The sequence below is a fragment of the Neodiprion pinetum genome, chromosome 3 (assembly GCF_021155775.2).
Source record: "Neodiprion pinetum isolate iyNeoPine1 chromosome 3, iyNeoPine1.2, whole genome shotgun sequence".
Lineage (NCBI taxonomy): Eukaryota > Metazoa > Arthropoda > Insecta > Hymenoptera > Diprionidae > Neodiprion > Neodiprion pinetum.
The window spans coordinates 2,257,114-2,273,330 of NC_060234.1; the positions used below are offsets into that span (position 1 = coordinate 2,257,114).

Here is a 16,217-nt window from a genome sequence, read left to right on the forward strand (position 1 = left end):
TTTTCGGCTCTAACTTTTGATTCGTTGATCGCAGCGTATTGGGACTGCGCCCAATCGATTTCCCTCGCAAAATTACGTCGGAATAGTGCTAGAAAAAATTTATTGCAGCACTTTTCAAAATCGCGAAAATTTTCGCCAAAAATACAAAGGGGTTAGCCTTACTTTTTCTTGATTTTTTGAGGCAAAAATTTTTGGTCTCAGATTCGATTCAAATGACCCTTTTCTGACCAATTGGACCCCCAGAAACTCAGAAAACGCAGCAAAAAGAGCGTGGGATCAACAGGAGAGAAATGACGAAGGAAAAAGCACCTGCTGAAAAATGTCGAAAACGCAGGTTTTCGTTTTTTGGCTCTAACTTTTGATTCGTTGATCGCAGCGTATTGGGACTGCGCCCAATCGATTTTTCTCGCAAAATTACGTCGGAATAGTGCCAGAAAGAATTTATCGCAGCACTTTTCAAAATCGCGAAAGTTTTCGCCAAAAATACAAAGGGGTTAGCCTTACTTTTTCTTCATTTTTTGAGGCAAAAATTTTTGGTCTCAGATTCGAATTAAATGACCCTTTCCCGACCAATTGGACTCCCAGGAACTCAGAAAACGCAGCGAAAAGAGCGTGGGATCAACAGGAGAGAAATGACGAAGGAAAAAGCACCTGCTGAAAAACGTCGAAAACACAGGTTCTCGTTTTTCGGCTCTAACTTTTGATGCGTTGATCGCAGCGTATTGGGACTGCGCCCAATCGATTTCTCTCGCAAAATTACGTCGGAATAGTGCCAGAAAGAATTTATTGCAGCACTTTTCAAAATCGCGAAAATTTTCGCCAAAAATACAAAGGGGTTAGCCGTACTTTTTCTTGATTTTTTGAGGCAAAAATTTTTGGTCTCAGATTCGATTCAAATCACCCTTTCCTGACCAATTGGACCCTCAGGAACTCAGAAAAAGAAGCGAAAAGAGCGTGGAAACAACAGGAGAGAAACGACGAAGGAAAAAGCACCAGCTGAAAGATGTCGAAAACACAGGTTCTCGTTTTTCGGCTCTAACTTTTGATTCGTTGATCGCAGCGTATTGGGACTGCGCCCAATCAATTTCTCTCGCAAAATTACGTCGGAATAGTGCCAGAAAGAATTTATCGCAGCACTTTTCAAAATCGCGAGAATTTTCGCCAAAAATACAAAGGGGTTAGCCTTACTTTTTCTTGATTTTTTGAGGCAAAAATTTTTGGTCTCAGATTCGAATTAAATGACCCTTTCCCGACCAATTGGACTCCCAGGAACTCAGAAAACGCAGCGAAAAGAGCGTGGGATCAACAGGAGAGAAATGACGAAGGAAAAAGCACCTGCTGAAAAATGTCGAAAACGCAGGTTCTCGTTTTTTGGCTCTAACTTTTGATTCGTTGATCGCAGCGTATTGGGACTGCGCCCAATCGATTTTTCTCGCAAAATTACGTCGGAATAGTGCCAGAAAGAATTTATCGCAGCACTTTTCAAAATCGCGAAAGTTTTCGCCAAAAATACAAAGGGGTTAGCCTTACTTTTTCTTCATTTTTTGAGGCAAAAATTTTTGGTCTCAGATTCGAATTAAATGACCCTTTCCCGACCAATTGGACTCCCAGGAACTCAGAAAACGCAGCGAAAAGAGCGTGGGATCAACAGGAGAGAAATGACGAAGGAAAAAGCACCTGCTGAAAAACGTCGAAAACACAGGTTCTCGTTTTTCGGCTCTAACTTTTGATGCGTTGATCGCAGCGTATTGGGACTGCGCCCAATCGATTTCTCTCGCAAAATTACGTCGGAATAGTGCCAGAAAGAGTTTATCGCAGCACTTTTCAAAATCGCGAAAATTTTCGCCAAAAACACAAAGGGGTTAGCCTTGCTTCTTCCTTATTTTTTGAGGCAAAAATTTTTGGTCTCAGATTCGATTCAAATCACCCTTTCCTGACCAATTGGACCCTCAGGAACTCAGAGAAAGAAGCGAAAAGAGCGTGGAAACAACAGGAGAGAAACGACGAAGGAAAAAGCACCAGCTGAAAGATGTCGAAAACACAGGTTCTCGTTTTTCGGCTCTAACTTTTGATTCGTTGATCGCAGCGTATTGGGACTGCGCGTAATCGATTTCTCTCGCAAAATTACGTCGGAATAGTGCCAGAAAGAATTTATTGCAGCACTTTTCAAAATCGCGAAAATTTTCGCTAAAAATACAAAGGGGTTAGCCTTACTTTTTCTTCATTTTTTGAGGCAAAAATTTTTGGTCTCAGATTCGATTTAATGACCCTTTTCTGACCAATTCGACCCCCAGGAACTCAGAAAACGCAGCGAAATGAGCGTGGGATCAACAGGAGAGAAATGACGAAGGAAAAAGCACCTGCTGAAAAATGTCGAAAACACAGGTTCTCGTTTTTCGGCTCTAACTTTTGATGCGTCTATCCCAGCGTATTGGGACTGCGCCCAATCGATTTCCCTCGCAAAATTACGTCGGAATAGTGCTAGAAAAAATTTATTGCAGCACTTTTCAAAATCGCGAAAATTTTCGCCAAAAATACAAAGGGGTTAGCCTGACTTTTTCTTGATTTTTTGAGGCAAAAATTTTTGGTCTCAGATTCGATTCAAATGACCCTTTTCTGACCAATTGGACCCCCAGAAACTCAGAAAACGCAGCAAAAAGAGCGTGGGATCAACAGGAGAGAAATGACGAAGGAAAAAGCACCTGCTGAAAAATGTCGAAAACGCAGGTTCTCGTTTTTTGGCTCTAACTTTTGATTCGTTGATCGCAGCGTATTGGGACTGCGCCCAATCGATTTCTCTCGCAAAATTACGTCGGAATAGTGCCAGAAAGAGTTTATCGCAGCACTTTTCAAAATCGCGAAAATTTTCGCCAAAAACACAAAGGGGTTAGCCTTGCTTCTTCCTTATTTTTTGGGGCAAAAATTTTTGGTCTCAGATTCGATTCAAATCACCCTTTCCTGACCAATTGGACCCTCAGGAACTCAGAGAAAGAAGCGAAAAGAGCGTGGAAACAACAGGAGAGAAACGACGAAGGAAAAAGCACCAGCTGAAAGATGTCGAAAACACAGGTTCTCGTTTTTCGGCTCTAACTTTTGATTCGTTGATCGCAGCGTATTGGGACTGCGCGTAATCGATTTCTCTCGCAAAATTACGTCGGAATAGTGCCAGAAAGAATTTATTGCAGCACTTTTCAAAATCGCGAAAATTTTCGCTAAAAATACAAAGGGGTTAGCCTTACTTTTTCTTCATTTTTTGAGGCAAAAATTTTTGGTCTCAGATTCGATTTAATGACCCTTTTCTGACCAATTCGACCCCCAGGAACTCAGAAAACGCAGCGAAATGAGCGTGGGATCAACAGGAGAGAAATGACGAAGGAAAAAGCACCTGCTGAAAAATGTCGAAAACACAGGTTCTCGTTTTTCGGCTCTAACTTTTGATGCGTCTATCCCAGCGTATTGGGACTGCGCCCAATCGATTTCCCTCGCAAAATTACGTCGGAATAGTGCTAGAAAAAATTTATTGCAGCACTTTTCAAAATCGCGAAAATTTTCGCCAAAAATACAAAGGGGTTAGCCTGACTTTTTCTTGATTTTTTGAGGCAAAAATTTTTGGTCTCAGATTCGATTCAAATGACCCTTTTCTGACCAATTGGACCCCCAGAACCTCAGAAAACGCAGCAAAAAGAGCGTGGGATCAACAGGAGAGAAATGACGAAGGAAAAAGCACCTGCTGAAAAATGTCGAAAACGCAGGTTCTCGTTTTTTGGCTCTAACTTTTGATTCGTTGATCGCAGCGTATTGGGACTGCGCCCAATCGATTTTTCTCGCAAAATTACGTCGGAATAGTGCCAGAAAGAATTTATCGCAGCACTTTTCAAAATCGCGAAAGTTTTCGCCAAAAATACAAAGGGGTTAGCCTTACTTTTTCTTCATTTTTTGAGGCAAAAATTTTTGGTCTCAGATTCGAATTAAATGACCCTTTCCCGACCAATTGGACTCCCAGGAACTCAGAAAACGCAGCGAAAAGAGCGTGGGATCAACAGGAGAGAAATGACGAAGGAAAAAGCACCTGCTGAAAAATGTCGAAAACGCAGGTTCTCGTTTTTTGGCTCTAACTTTTGATTCGTTGATCGCAGCGTATTGGGACTGCGCCCAATCGATTTTTCTCGCAAAATTACGTCGGAATAGTGCCAGAAAGAATTTATCGCAGCACTTTTCAAAATCGCGAAAGTTTTCGCCAAAAATACAAAGGGGTTAGCCTTACTTTTTCTTCATTTTTTGAGGCAAAAATTTTTGGTCTCAGATTCGAATTAAATGACCCTTTCCCGACCAATTGGACTCCCAGGAACTCAGAAAACGCAGCGAAAAGAGCGTGGGATCAACAGGAGAGAAATGACGAAGGAAAAAGCACCTGCTGAAAAACGTCGAAAACACAGGTTCTCGTTTTTCGGCTCTAACTTTTAATGCGTTGATCGCAGCGTATTGGGACTGCGCCCAATCGATTTCTCTCGCAAAATTACGTCGGAATAGTGCCAGAAAGAATTTATTGCAGCACTTTTCAAAATCGCGAAAATTTTCGCCAGAAATACAACGGGGTTAGCCTTACTTTTTCTTGATTTTTTGAGGCAAAAATTTTTGGTCTCAGATTCGATTCAAATCACCCTTTCCTGACCAATTGGACCCTCAGGAACTTAGAGAAAGAAGCGAAAAGAGCGTGGAAACAACAGGAGAGAAACGACGAAGGAAAAAGCACCAGCTGAAAGATGTCGAAAACACAGGTTCTCGTTTTTCGGCTCTAACTTTTGATTCGTTGATCGCAGCGTATTGGGACTGCGCCGAATCGATTTCTCTCGCAAAATTACGTCGGAATAGTGCCAGAAAGAATTTATTGCAGCACTTTTCAAAATCGCGAAAATTTTCGCCAAAAATACAAAGGGGTTAGCCTTACTTTTTCTTGATTTTTTGAGGCAAAAATTTTTGGTCTCAGATTCGATTCAAATGACCCTTTTCTGACCAATTGGACCCCCAGGAACTGAGAAAACGCAGCGAAAAGAGCGTGAGATCAACAGGAGAGAAATGACGGAGGAAAAAGCACCTGCTGAAAAATGTCGAAAACACAGGTTCTCGTTTTTCGGCTCTAACTTTTGATGCGTTGATCGCAGCGTATTGGGACTGCGCCCAATCGATTTCTCTCGCAAAATTACGTCGGAATAGTGCCAGCAAGAATTTATTGCAGCACTTTTCAAAATCGCGAAAATTTTCGCCAAAAATACAACGGGGTTAGCCTTACTTTTTCTTTATTTTTTGAGGCAAAAATTTTTGGTCTCAGATTCGAATTAAATGACCCTTTCCCGACCAATTGGACCCCCAGGAACTCAGAAAACGCAGCGAAAAGAGCGTGGGATCAACAGGAGAGAAATGACGAAGGAAAAAGCACCTGCTGAAAAACGTCGAATACACAGGTTCTCGTTTTTCGGCTCTAACTTTTGATGCGTTGATCGCAGCGTATTGGGACTGCGCCCAATCGATTTCTCTCGCAAAATTACGTCGGAATAGTGCCAGAAAGAATCTATTGCAGCACTTTTCAAAATCGCGAGAATTTCCGCCAAAAATTCAAAGGGGTTAGCCTTATTTTTTCTTCATTTTTTGGGGCAAAAATTTTAGGCCTCAGATTCGATTCAAATGACCCTTTTCTGACCAATTGGACCCCCAGGAACTCAGAAAACGCAGCAAAAAGAGCGTGGGATCAACAGGAGAGAAATGACGAAGGAAAAAGCACCTGCTGAAAAATGTCGAAAACACAGGTTCTCGTTTTTCGGCTCTAACTTTTGATGCGTTGATCGCAGCGTATTGGGACTGCACCCAATCGATTTCTCTCGCAAAATTACGTCGGAATAGTGCCAGAAAGAATTTATTCCAGCACTTTTCGAAATCGCGAAAATTTTCGCCAAAAACACAAAGGGGCCTTACTTTTTCTTCATTTTTTGAGGCAAAAATTTTTGGTCTCAGATTCGAATTAAATGACCCTTTCCCGACCAATTGGACCCCCAGGAACTCAGAAAACGCAGCGAAAAGAGCGTGGGATCAACAGGAGAGAAATGACGAAGGAAAAAGCACCTGCTGAAAAATGTCGAAAACACAGGTTCTCGTTTTTCGGCTCTAACTTTTGATGCGTTGATCGCAGCGTATTGGAACTGCGCCCAATCGATTTCTCTCGCAAAATTATTCCGGAATAGTGCCAGAAAGAATTTATCGCAGCACTTTTCAAAATCGCGAAAATTTTCGCCAAAAATACAAAGGGGTTAGCCTTACTTTTTCTTGATTTTCTGAGGCAAAAATTTTTGGTCTCAGATTCGATTCAAATGACCCTCTTCTGACCAATTGGACCCCCAGGAACTCAGAAAACGCAGCAAAAAGAGCGTGGGATCAACAGGAGAGAAATGACGAAGGAAAAAGCACCTGCTGAAAAATGTCGAAAACACAGGTTCTCGTTTTTCGGCTCTAACTTTTGATTCGTTGATCGCAGCGTATTGAGACTGCGCCCAATCGATTTTTCCCGCAAAATTACGTCGGAATAGCGCCAGAAAGAATTCATCGCAGCACTTTTCAAAATCGCGAAAATTTTCGCCAAAAATACAAAGGGGTTAGCCTTACTTTTTCTCCATTTTTTGGGGCAAAAATTTTAGGCTTCAGATTCGATTTAAATGACCCTTTCCTGACCAATTGGACCCCCAGGAACTGAGAAAACGCAGCGAAAAGAGCGTGGGATCATCAGGAGAGAAATGACGAAGGAAAAAGCACCTGCCGAAAAATGTCGAAAACACAGGTTCTCGTTTTTCAGCTATAACTTTTGATGCGTTGATCGCAGCGTATTGGGACTGCGCCTAATCGATTTCTCTCGCAAAATTACGTCGGAATAGTGCCAGAAAGAATTTATTGCAGCACTTTTCAAAATCGCGAAAATTTTCGCTAAAAATACAAAGGGGTTAGCCTTACTTTTTCTTCATTTTTTGAGGCAAAAATTTTTGGTCTCAGATTCGATTTAATGACCCTTTTCTGACCAATTGGACCCCCAGGAACTCAGAAAACGCAGCGAAATGAGCGTGGGATCAACAGGAGAGAAATGACGAAGGAAAAAGCACCTGCTGAAAAATGTCGAAAACACAGGTTCTCGTTTTTCGGCTCTAACTTTTGATGCGTCTATCCCAGCGTATTGGGACTGCGCTCAATCGATTTCCCTCGCAAAATTACGTCGGAATAGTGCCAGAAAGAATTTATTGCAGCACTTTTCAAAATCGCGAAAATTTTCGCCAAAAATACAAAGGGGTTAGCCTTACTTTTTCTTGATTTTTTGAGGCAAAAATTTTTGGTCTCAGATTCGGTTCAAATGACCCTGTTCTGACCAATTGGACCCCCAGGAACTCAGAAAACGCAGCAAAAAGAGCGTGGGATCAACAGGAGAGAAATGACGAAGGAAAAAGCACCTGCTGAAAAATGTCGAAAACACAGGTTCTCGTTTTTTGGCTCTAACTTTGGATGCGTTGATCGCAGCGTATTGGGACTGTGCCCAATCGATTTCTCTCGCAAAATTACGTCGGAATAGTGCCAGAAAGAATTTATTGCAGCACTTTTCAAAATCGCGAAAATTTTTGCCAAAAATACAAAGGGGTTAGCCTTACTTTTTCTTGATTTTTTGAGGCAAAAATTTTTGGTCTCAGATTCGATTCAAACGACCCTTTTCTGACCAATTGGACCCTCAGGAACTCAGAAAACGCAGCAAAAAGAGCGTGGGATCAACAGGAGAGAAATGACGAAGGAAAAAGCACCTGCTGAAAAATGTCGAAAACACAGGTTCTCGTTTTTCGGCTCGAACTTTTGATGCGTTGATCGCAGCGTATTGGAACTGCGCCCAATCGATTTCTCTCGCAAAATTACTTCGGAATAGTGCCAGAAAGAATTTATCGCAGCACTTTTCAAAATCGCGAAAATTTTCGCCAAAAATACAAAGGGGTTAGCCTTACTTTTTCTTGATTTTTTGAGGCAAAAATTTTTGGTCTCAGATTTGATTCAAATGACCCTTTTCTGACCAATTGGACCCCCAGGAACTCAGAAAACGCAGCAAAAAGAGCGTGGGATCAACAGGAGAGAAATGACGAAGGAAAAAGCACCTGCTGAAAAATGTCGAAAACACAGGTTCTCGTTTTTCGGCTCTAACTTTTGATTCGTTGATCGCAGCGTATTGAGACTGCGCCCAATCGATTTTTCCCGCAAAATTACGTCGGAATAGCGCCAGAAAGAATTCATCGCAGCACTTTTCAAAATCGCGAAAATTTTCGCCAAAAATACAAAGGGGTTAGCCTTACTTTTTCTTCATTTTTTGGGGCAAAAATTTTAGGCCTCAGATTCGATTCAAATGACCCTTTTTTGACCAATTGGACCCCCAGGAACTCAGAAAACGCAGCAAAAAGAGCGTGGGATCAACAGGAGAGAAATGACGAAGGAAAAAGCACCTGCTGAAAAATGTCGAAAACACAGGTTCTCGTTTTTCGGCTCTAACTTTTGATGCGTCTATCCCAGCGTATTGGGACTGCGCCCAATTGATTTCCCTCGCAAAATTACGTCGGAATAGTGCCAGAAAGAATTTATTGCAGCACTTTTCAAAATCGCGAAAATTTTCGCCAAAAATACAAAGGGGTTAGCCTTACTTTTTCTTCATTTTTTGAGGCAAAAATTTTTGGTCTCAGATTCGATTTAAATGACCCTTTACTGACCAATTGGACCCCCAGGAACTCAGAAAACGCAGCGAAAAGAGCGTGGGATCAACAGGAGAGAAACGGCGAAGGAAATTCTTCGTTTTTCTGCTGTAACTTTGGATGCGTCGATCGCAGCATATTGGGACTGCTCCCAATCGATTTATCTTGCAAAATTAGGTCGGAACAGGGCAGGAAAGAATTTGTTTCAGAACTCCACAAAATCACAATATAATTCATAAAGCCATTACAATTCTCCATATTATGCGCATAATATATCATGTACGTTCTTCACCGAATCTCCAGTGAACTCGTAAACTATACGTAGAGTGCGATACTCTTTGTAACATTCAAATGTAATTTTATCAATAAATTATTCTTCAGATTTTCAAACTATGTCATCTCTAAAATGCTGCAAATCAATCCCTCACCTATCCTTACCTCTGAATAATGTACCTATAAGTATAATTGGACTGAATAATCTCAGACTTGTATACAGACGAATGTGCTGAGACACAAAATCTATTCCTAATCCGATGTCAATCTAGAATACCATATAATTGTTGTTTTAATTATGTATATTCGCGTTATACAAAGGTCTGCGAACATTATATCTACGCAAGTACCAAAAATAAGCAGACAGAAAAAATCTCTCTGTAACGATAAAAGCGAGAGGTATTAAATTCTCTTTCAATATCACCAGTTGAATTTTACAATTTCGATATCTCGTATCTCATTCATTAATCATCTGACGTTAAAGTCTAGTAACCAAACCGCGTAATTTTCATCACGCTATTCGAAAATAAACGCCGACGCGCGAAACGTTCGTGTAGAATTCATTTGTCAATGATTGTAGGAATTGCGAGTTAGACTAGCTTCACCGGTAATATGCGTTGATTTGCCAAAGATCCGGCAAACTATCGAAAGTTGCGCCATCTGTTAACAAACTCGGGAAGTACAATGAGCGCTTACACACTTGCAAATTTGCAAAAAGTAAGTGGCAAAACTATCATCCCGCTACGCCAGCGTCGGCACGATGTAAATGCAATATACGTATACATTTATATGTAGAGTCAATCGCGTATTACCAAATTCAATAGAATCAATCCTTATGTATAATTATCACCATAATTAACAATGAATACTACATTTCACGCAAGCGCATACCAAGGCTCACTCAGTAAGAATACACATGCATACATGCTTGCGTACATATATAGGTATACCATGTGCCCCCCCCTCCCCCCGCCATTTGGCCTATAAAGAAGTCAGATAGAAATTTTTATAGTGCAAAAATGGTTTGGGGTAGCGAGTCTCGGTGAACAACGCGTTACGGTGTTAAAAGTTTTTGTATCAAACAGTGAGGGCAAAGTAACTGTACCGACTCTCGGTTGAACTTTTTGTTATTACTGTACTTGAATCTTAGTACAGTGCGGGTGATATTGTATATTTTTTTTAATTGGAAACAATAATTAATTAGCGCATGACAACGCGGGGTTCAGCGGTATTTTCATTTCACGCCATCGTCATCATCATCATCATCGTCGTCGTTAGCGATGACGGCGACGACGGCGTTGTCTTTTCCATTTTTGTAGCCAACTCTGTTTTTTTCTCATTCACCGTATTATCATTATCCAAAAAACATGGCTGTTCGTTTCGCCACTATTCTCCCTTGATGTAATTCTTATTGTTGCTGCTGCTGCACGATCATCATTCTCTAATTGATATTCAAGTATTAAACATTTAATCATCTGCCGAATACGCGCTTTCGAATATTGCGAACGTTCGTATTCGTACTTGTGTGTTTATAATCTATAACCTATCAGCTCCAACTTTTGAGCCTGACACGATATTTCTGTCTGCCTGGATAAACCAGATCTTATAGTTTTTCATTCTCGCGTTAAAACAAACGAAACACATTCGTTATTAAATTTTTAAATGTAGACCTAATACCACTGACATCGTTATTTATTTATCAATCTTTGAAAACCTGAACACCGGATCAATAAATAAAATTGTTTATTACTAAATAGACTTCAAGTTATCAAGTGACAATGGATCAGGATATTTAATCAATCGACCGAAAACATGTCGCATGTTTCTTACTCGAAATTGATATCTTTAAATTATCCAAAACTTTGTCCCAAGCCTACGCCGCAACAGACACTTGCTGAGGTTAGTTATTTAATATACATACAATAATTGTTATTTGCTCTATTTCACACAATACTTTTTAAATTATATACACGTCTCCATTCATTTATCAATGAATAATACTATAATATACTATACTAATACTATCTCACCTTTACCATCAACTTCCCATTTGACAGTAAAACTTCATATTTTGTTTCAAGCAAGAATAGTGCCCTCACCTTATATTCAATTTCCACCCACAACAGGTCCTTCAATCCGAACCAGTCAAGCGACTGCTGAGCCAGCCAAATATTGTGATAGAAACAATTCCGAAAGTCCAAACGACTCCCAAATCTAATGTATCCAACAACAATGTCCATTTACCGGTTGATAAGAAGAATGGGCCGAGCAAGGTGGCGCAGAGCAAAGGCATCGGGTCTGAAATATCAGTAATGACAGTGGAAACGGAAAGCAAAGATAAATCTAGGCTGCTACCTGCTAAGGGGGATGGAAAGTCTGAAATAGCCCTGATGGTCGTCAAGCCTGAGCAAAAACAATGTGGTCATCACGGCCCATGCGAAAATATCGTTTGCGACGTTTCCGTGCTACAGTACGTTGACCAGGGTGGAGTTCTACCAATGCTAGCTGTGGGGATAGAGGAGAACGAGATCAATGCCCCGGTTGAAAAGCATTGCAAAAATCCGCTGTGCGATGCATTGAGCATAGATCATGACCGATGTCGGCGGGCGTTGATTAAACTCTACCGTTGCGATTTGATGAGTGCTTGCGACATTTGCGGCGTTGTATTCAAGACACGGAGGTCTAGGATGAGTCACAAAAGCTGCATCAGGAAGGAGGTCTATAGGCACAATCAAACAGACGGTGCTCAGATACTTAGGGAAAAAATGAGGGAGCGAGAACTGCAGATGATCGAGGCAGCCAAGACCAAGAAAAAAGAACACTTGGACCCGGCCACTGAGTACAAAAAGACTATGGAGTCCCTGAGGAATAACAAGGAGCTGATCATCATCCCAAAAACCATTCCCCAGCATCAGCCAATTGTCACAATAAAAACACTGTCCCCGGGCAACCAGCCGAGCGTTGTACAAAGTACTAACTCCCGAGAAGTCTTTGGAAAACTTTTGCCCTCCATTCCGATTGTTTTCCCACCACAGAATACAATCGTCGGCAAAAGACCGGGTTCTGAGACCAACGAAGGACCAGCCGTGAAGCAACCCAAGATAACAAATGTGTTTTGCACTCCACCTCAACACGCAAGGCTTGGTCAACAGTACATTAAAGTTTCCTCGGTCACGCAATCCAACATCGTTCAGCCCATGTCTCTCAATGATTGGTTCGCTTCTCAGGCAAATATCGTAACCTCGAGCCAAAATACAGCTCTCAAACCTTACCTGACCCCCATCAGAGTCGTCCCTATCACCAGCCTGAAGTCAGCCCCTTCGCTTCGGCATCAAACTCACGGTATTCCTGCGTTTTGCTTGGTACCGGACAATCTTCCCAAACCTGTACCTGTCTCAAAACTGCAGGCCATTCAGCCAGCTCCGATAGCTCCTAGCCCGCCAAGGTCTGTTGCACAAAATAATGAAACAGAGAATGTGGAGCAGCAGAATTCACAGACAGCAAAAAGTGCGACGAACACAAGAAGGAAATCTCAAGCTCGTAGGAAGTCTGAGGAGAAAAATTCAAAGGTTTTCAAATGTCCTTATTGTTTCAAGGGTTTCAGCACGGATTGGTATTTCAAAATGCACGTAGCTGGGCACACGGGAGAAATGTTATTCACTTGCAAAACGTGTGAAAAACCATTTAGCAATAGATATGATATGAAAAAACATATGCTCAATGAGCACAATGATGGCGAATGCAGATGCGAGATTTGTGGACAGATATCTATATGCAAATCGGCACTTGAGATTCACATTCGGTCCCACACCGGTGAAAGACCCTTCCACTGTACAGAGTGTGATCTGTCTTACAGATCGAGCACTGACCTTAAAACGCATCAACGAAAGCGACACAACTCTACGGACTGCCCATACTGCCATATTCATCTTGTAAAGGCAGATCTTCAGGCACACTTGGTGTCGTGTCATCAGATGACGGAAAAAGAAGCATTGCATGAAATTCTGCAAGGACAGGAACAGGCAGTGAATGGAAATGAATCGTCCGAAATTGAGGTGTCAGATTGTGAGTCAATGGCAAATGGAATCCTGATGAGAATTAAAGAGGAGCTCATAGAGGAGGCAGCAGCTGTGAATGAAACTACGAAGTTTCAGAGTAGTCGTAATGGTTCAGATTCAAACAAGAGGAAAAAACAGATTGCAAATAAACCTGCCCATACGAAGTCTAAAGGAAACGGTGTGCACAATGCAGAGGGAAACCAGAATGTATGCAATTTGAAGGAAACTGAAACTAAGCCTATCGTTGTCAGGAGGAGCACTAGGAGATCGAACTCTAATTTTCAATGTACCATTTGCAAAGAAAATTTCGATAGCTCCACACTGCTTGATGATCATGTAGCTAATGAACCCAAAGAAACTGTGGAATGCCTCGCATGCAAGAGCTTGTTTCACAGCCAGACTGATTATGATAAACATGGCAATAGCTGTGGCAAAAGTTCCTGCAAACAGTCGTGTAAGTATCATAACGAGTGATTTGTGTAGAATACAGAGTTTAAATGTGTAGAAAAAAATTTAAAAAGAAAATTTTAAAAAAAACTCAAAAAATCGTACCTTTGTTTGATTATAGAAAAAAGCAGTTGAGTGAATTTGAACAGCAATGATCTAACGATAATTTGCCCTCCTGCAGCTTGCCTGAAAAATTCAACAACTGGACCGCTGAGACCATTCCAGTGTGAGATCTGCCTGAAAGTATTTAAAAATGATGGAAAACTCCGTATTCACATGAATCTGAGTCCGCAAAATTTCATAACGTGCGTTAGATGCGGCAAGAAATTTCACACTAATCGCGAGTACAGATTGCACATGCACAATAATTGTGTTGAATTAATTAAGTGCCGTAAGTGTAACCGACAATTTTCAAACAAAAGAACACTTGATAACCACATTTGCTGAATTCAGAAGGATGAGGGGTACACTGGATTCTTATGAAAAAAAATCATTATTGATTTGTATGTTTTTTGTAGTTCTCTCGTTATATTTCGTTGCTAATAAGTAGGCCATTATACACTAAGTTATTACTTTAGCTAATATAATTTTCTGCATTGCATTGAAACTTTTCTTTGTACTTCCCTTTCTTTTTTTTTTGACTGCTTACCGCACATTACGAAAGTAATAAGGTGTGTGTAGAATGATTCTATATTATCTTAAACAAGGATATCCTCAAACGAATTCATATAATTGCAAATGTAAAATTTTAAGATAAGAGGAAAAAAAATTAAGGTATTTACCGAGTATTCTGCACACTATTGTCAAATTTTAATTAAAAACTATCTGAGGGTAAGATTTTATGGTATTTCTGACAAAGGAAGCTATATTTGCTTCTTTATTTTATATACAATGTATAAAGTATGCACGCATTTATTTTTATGATTATACCTATTATTATTCTTGTAAGTCAGACCTTTGTTCCTGCTTCGAAGACTGATGAGCACTTACGACAGCAAAAATCCTCAGCTCATCGCAGATAGTATTATTAAAATTTTAGTTCCAAAACGGTTTCATTAAATCGGAATTATTCACTCTAATAAAAACATCAGTAAAAAGATTGATTTTATGAACATAGCAAATGTATTTTGACATTTTTAAAATAGAATTTGTATAATTTTTTTTTTATTCACTTCACCTGAATAACTCATTATAAGAATAATTGATTTAATCCAGTATGTCTCTGTACTGTGCAGTACGAATCTCAAATTGGCAAACTAACCCCTTGTACGATATTTTCGTATTTTTATAAAATCCAGTTATACATGTAACAGCGAAATGCCTACCATAATTAATTATATGCCATTGCACCATTTTTTTCCAGATTATATTTTGTGCACAATATATTTAATAATCAGCTTAGCTGTATTGAATGTTCACTTTCTCGTTGTTCCGAGCTAAGAGATGTGAGAAAATTGTGCTGCTTGGAATCCTGTTTTTTTTTTTTTTTGTTTTATTTTATACTTGTATTTGAACATAAACGTTTGAATTCTTTTAGTCTTCATGATTTTTCTCCAAAATTATTGTCACTCCTAACTTATCATTCAATCATTTACAACTATGTGTACACTGTAAAATAAGTGAAAAATTAAATGTTAAATACGGCGTTACAAATACAAAATGTTTTTATTCTTTCTTCTTCTCTTAAATACATTCTTCCATCCGATTCTTTTTAATAATTATATTCTATCCAACGCCTCTAGCATTATGACACTGTTTCCTCGAATGACCTGAAATAACAAAAATGATATTGTCGTCAATACTTCGTGCGGATATAAAAAATGATTTGCATCTTTCCTCAAGCAATTGCTTCAGATTTTTTAAATTCTTACCACCATTCCAATGTTATTCTTCGTTCCGTCTTTGCATTCTTCGACTGTTTCGTCAATGACCATGTTCATGAACGGATCAAATCCTCGCAGGATGCCAATCACGTGTCTCCCGCCATTCAGTTTTACTGCCAATTGAAAGTATCGTTAATAAAATACATCAAATACCATTCCTCTCAATTTTCTAGAAGAGGGTTTCGTGCGCAACATGATATTTGGCAATATCAAATATTTATAACCTTCCAAAGCTAGGTTCAATGAACGTTGAAAAAATAAATGAATATCCCAAACCAAGTCAATATTATTTGATACTAATTTAATCCTCTGAACTTACGGGATAACTTTTTGTCCATGTATCTGAAAAATATAATGAAAAATTAGTATATATGGGCAATAAATGTACCGGTAGGTGAAGTCTAACCTTAAATTTAGCAACGTAACCTAAAAATTCTTGGCAAAGAACTGCGGTTATTCGGCGTCGGTTTGACACGCAAGTTTATCACTTACTTTTTCAATTCTGGGGGATGTGCTTTGCTCATTTTTAATAGATGTGTTGAATTTTAATTGAAAAATCGGGGCAGTTTGATGCTCACACTGTCCAACGATGAGATTACGAACAACGTAAAGCGACGTGAGACGCTTTTACAAATTTGAACATCTAAGGTGTGTTACTGCGCAGCCATCTCCACGAACAAATCGTATTAAGAACCGACCGTATGAAGGCCATCTTGGATTTTCAATTGATCCCATTCAATACCATCTAGCGCACAATTTAACAAGTAGGAATCTCCACTTGTACTTATAAGTTACGTCATATA

The 16,217-nt window shown here is 39.9% G+C and overlaps 2 protein-coding genes across 6 annotated transcripts; one reads left to right on the forward strand and one right to left on the reverse strand.

Annotated features, from left to right (window-relative positions):
* The first annotated feature begins 10,001 nt into the window (after positions 1-10,001).
* LOC124213567 (uncharacterized) lies at positions 10,002-15,138 on the forward strand. 5 transcript variants are annotated; one of them, XM_046614988.2, is made up of 4 exons: positions 10,002-10,482; positions 10,784-10,925; positions 11,153-13,538; positions 13,713-15,138. In XM_046614988.2, the coding sequence occupies exons 2-4, from the start codon at positions 10,839-10,841 to the stop codon at positions 13,976-13,978; spliced, it is 2,739 nt and encodes a 912-aa protein (XP_046470944.1). In that variant the 5' UTR covers positions 10,002-10,482; positions 10,784-10,838; the 3' UTR covers positions 13,979-15,138. The 5 variants fall into 5 exon arrangements, with proteins under 5 accessions (XP_046470944.1, XP_046470945.1, XP_046470946.1 ...); XM_046614989.2 differs by having other exon boundaries at positions 10,002-10,254; XM_046614990.2 differs by having other exon boundaries at positions 10,002-10,194.
* A 39-nt stretch (positions 15,139-15,177) lies between these two features.
* On the reverse strand, positions 15,178-16,143 carry SNRPG (small nuclear ribonucleoprotein G). Its single transcript, XM_046614995.2, has 4 exons — positions 15,907-16,143; positions 15,734-15,756; positions 15,403-15,527; positions 15,178-15,300 (listed from the first exon to the last, which is right to left on the reverse strand). Exons 1-4 carry the CDS (start codon positions 15,936-15,938, stop codon positions 15,250-15,252), a joined length of 231 nt encoding a protein of 76 aa, XP_046470951.1. The 5' UTR covers positions 15,939-16,143; the 3' UTR covers positions 15,178-15,249.
* Between the last annotated feature and the right edge of the window lie 74 nt (positions 16,144-16,217).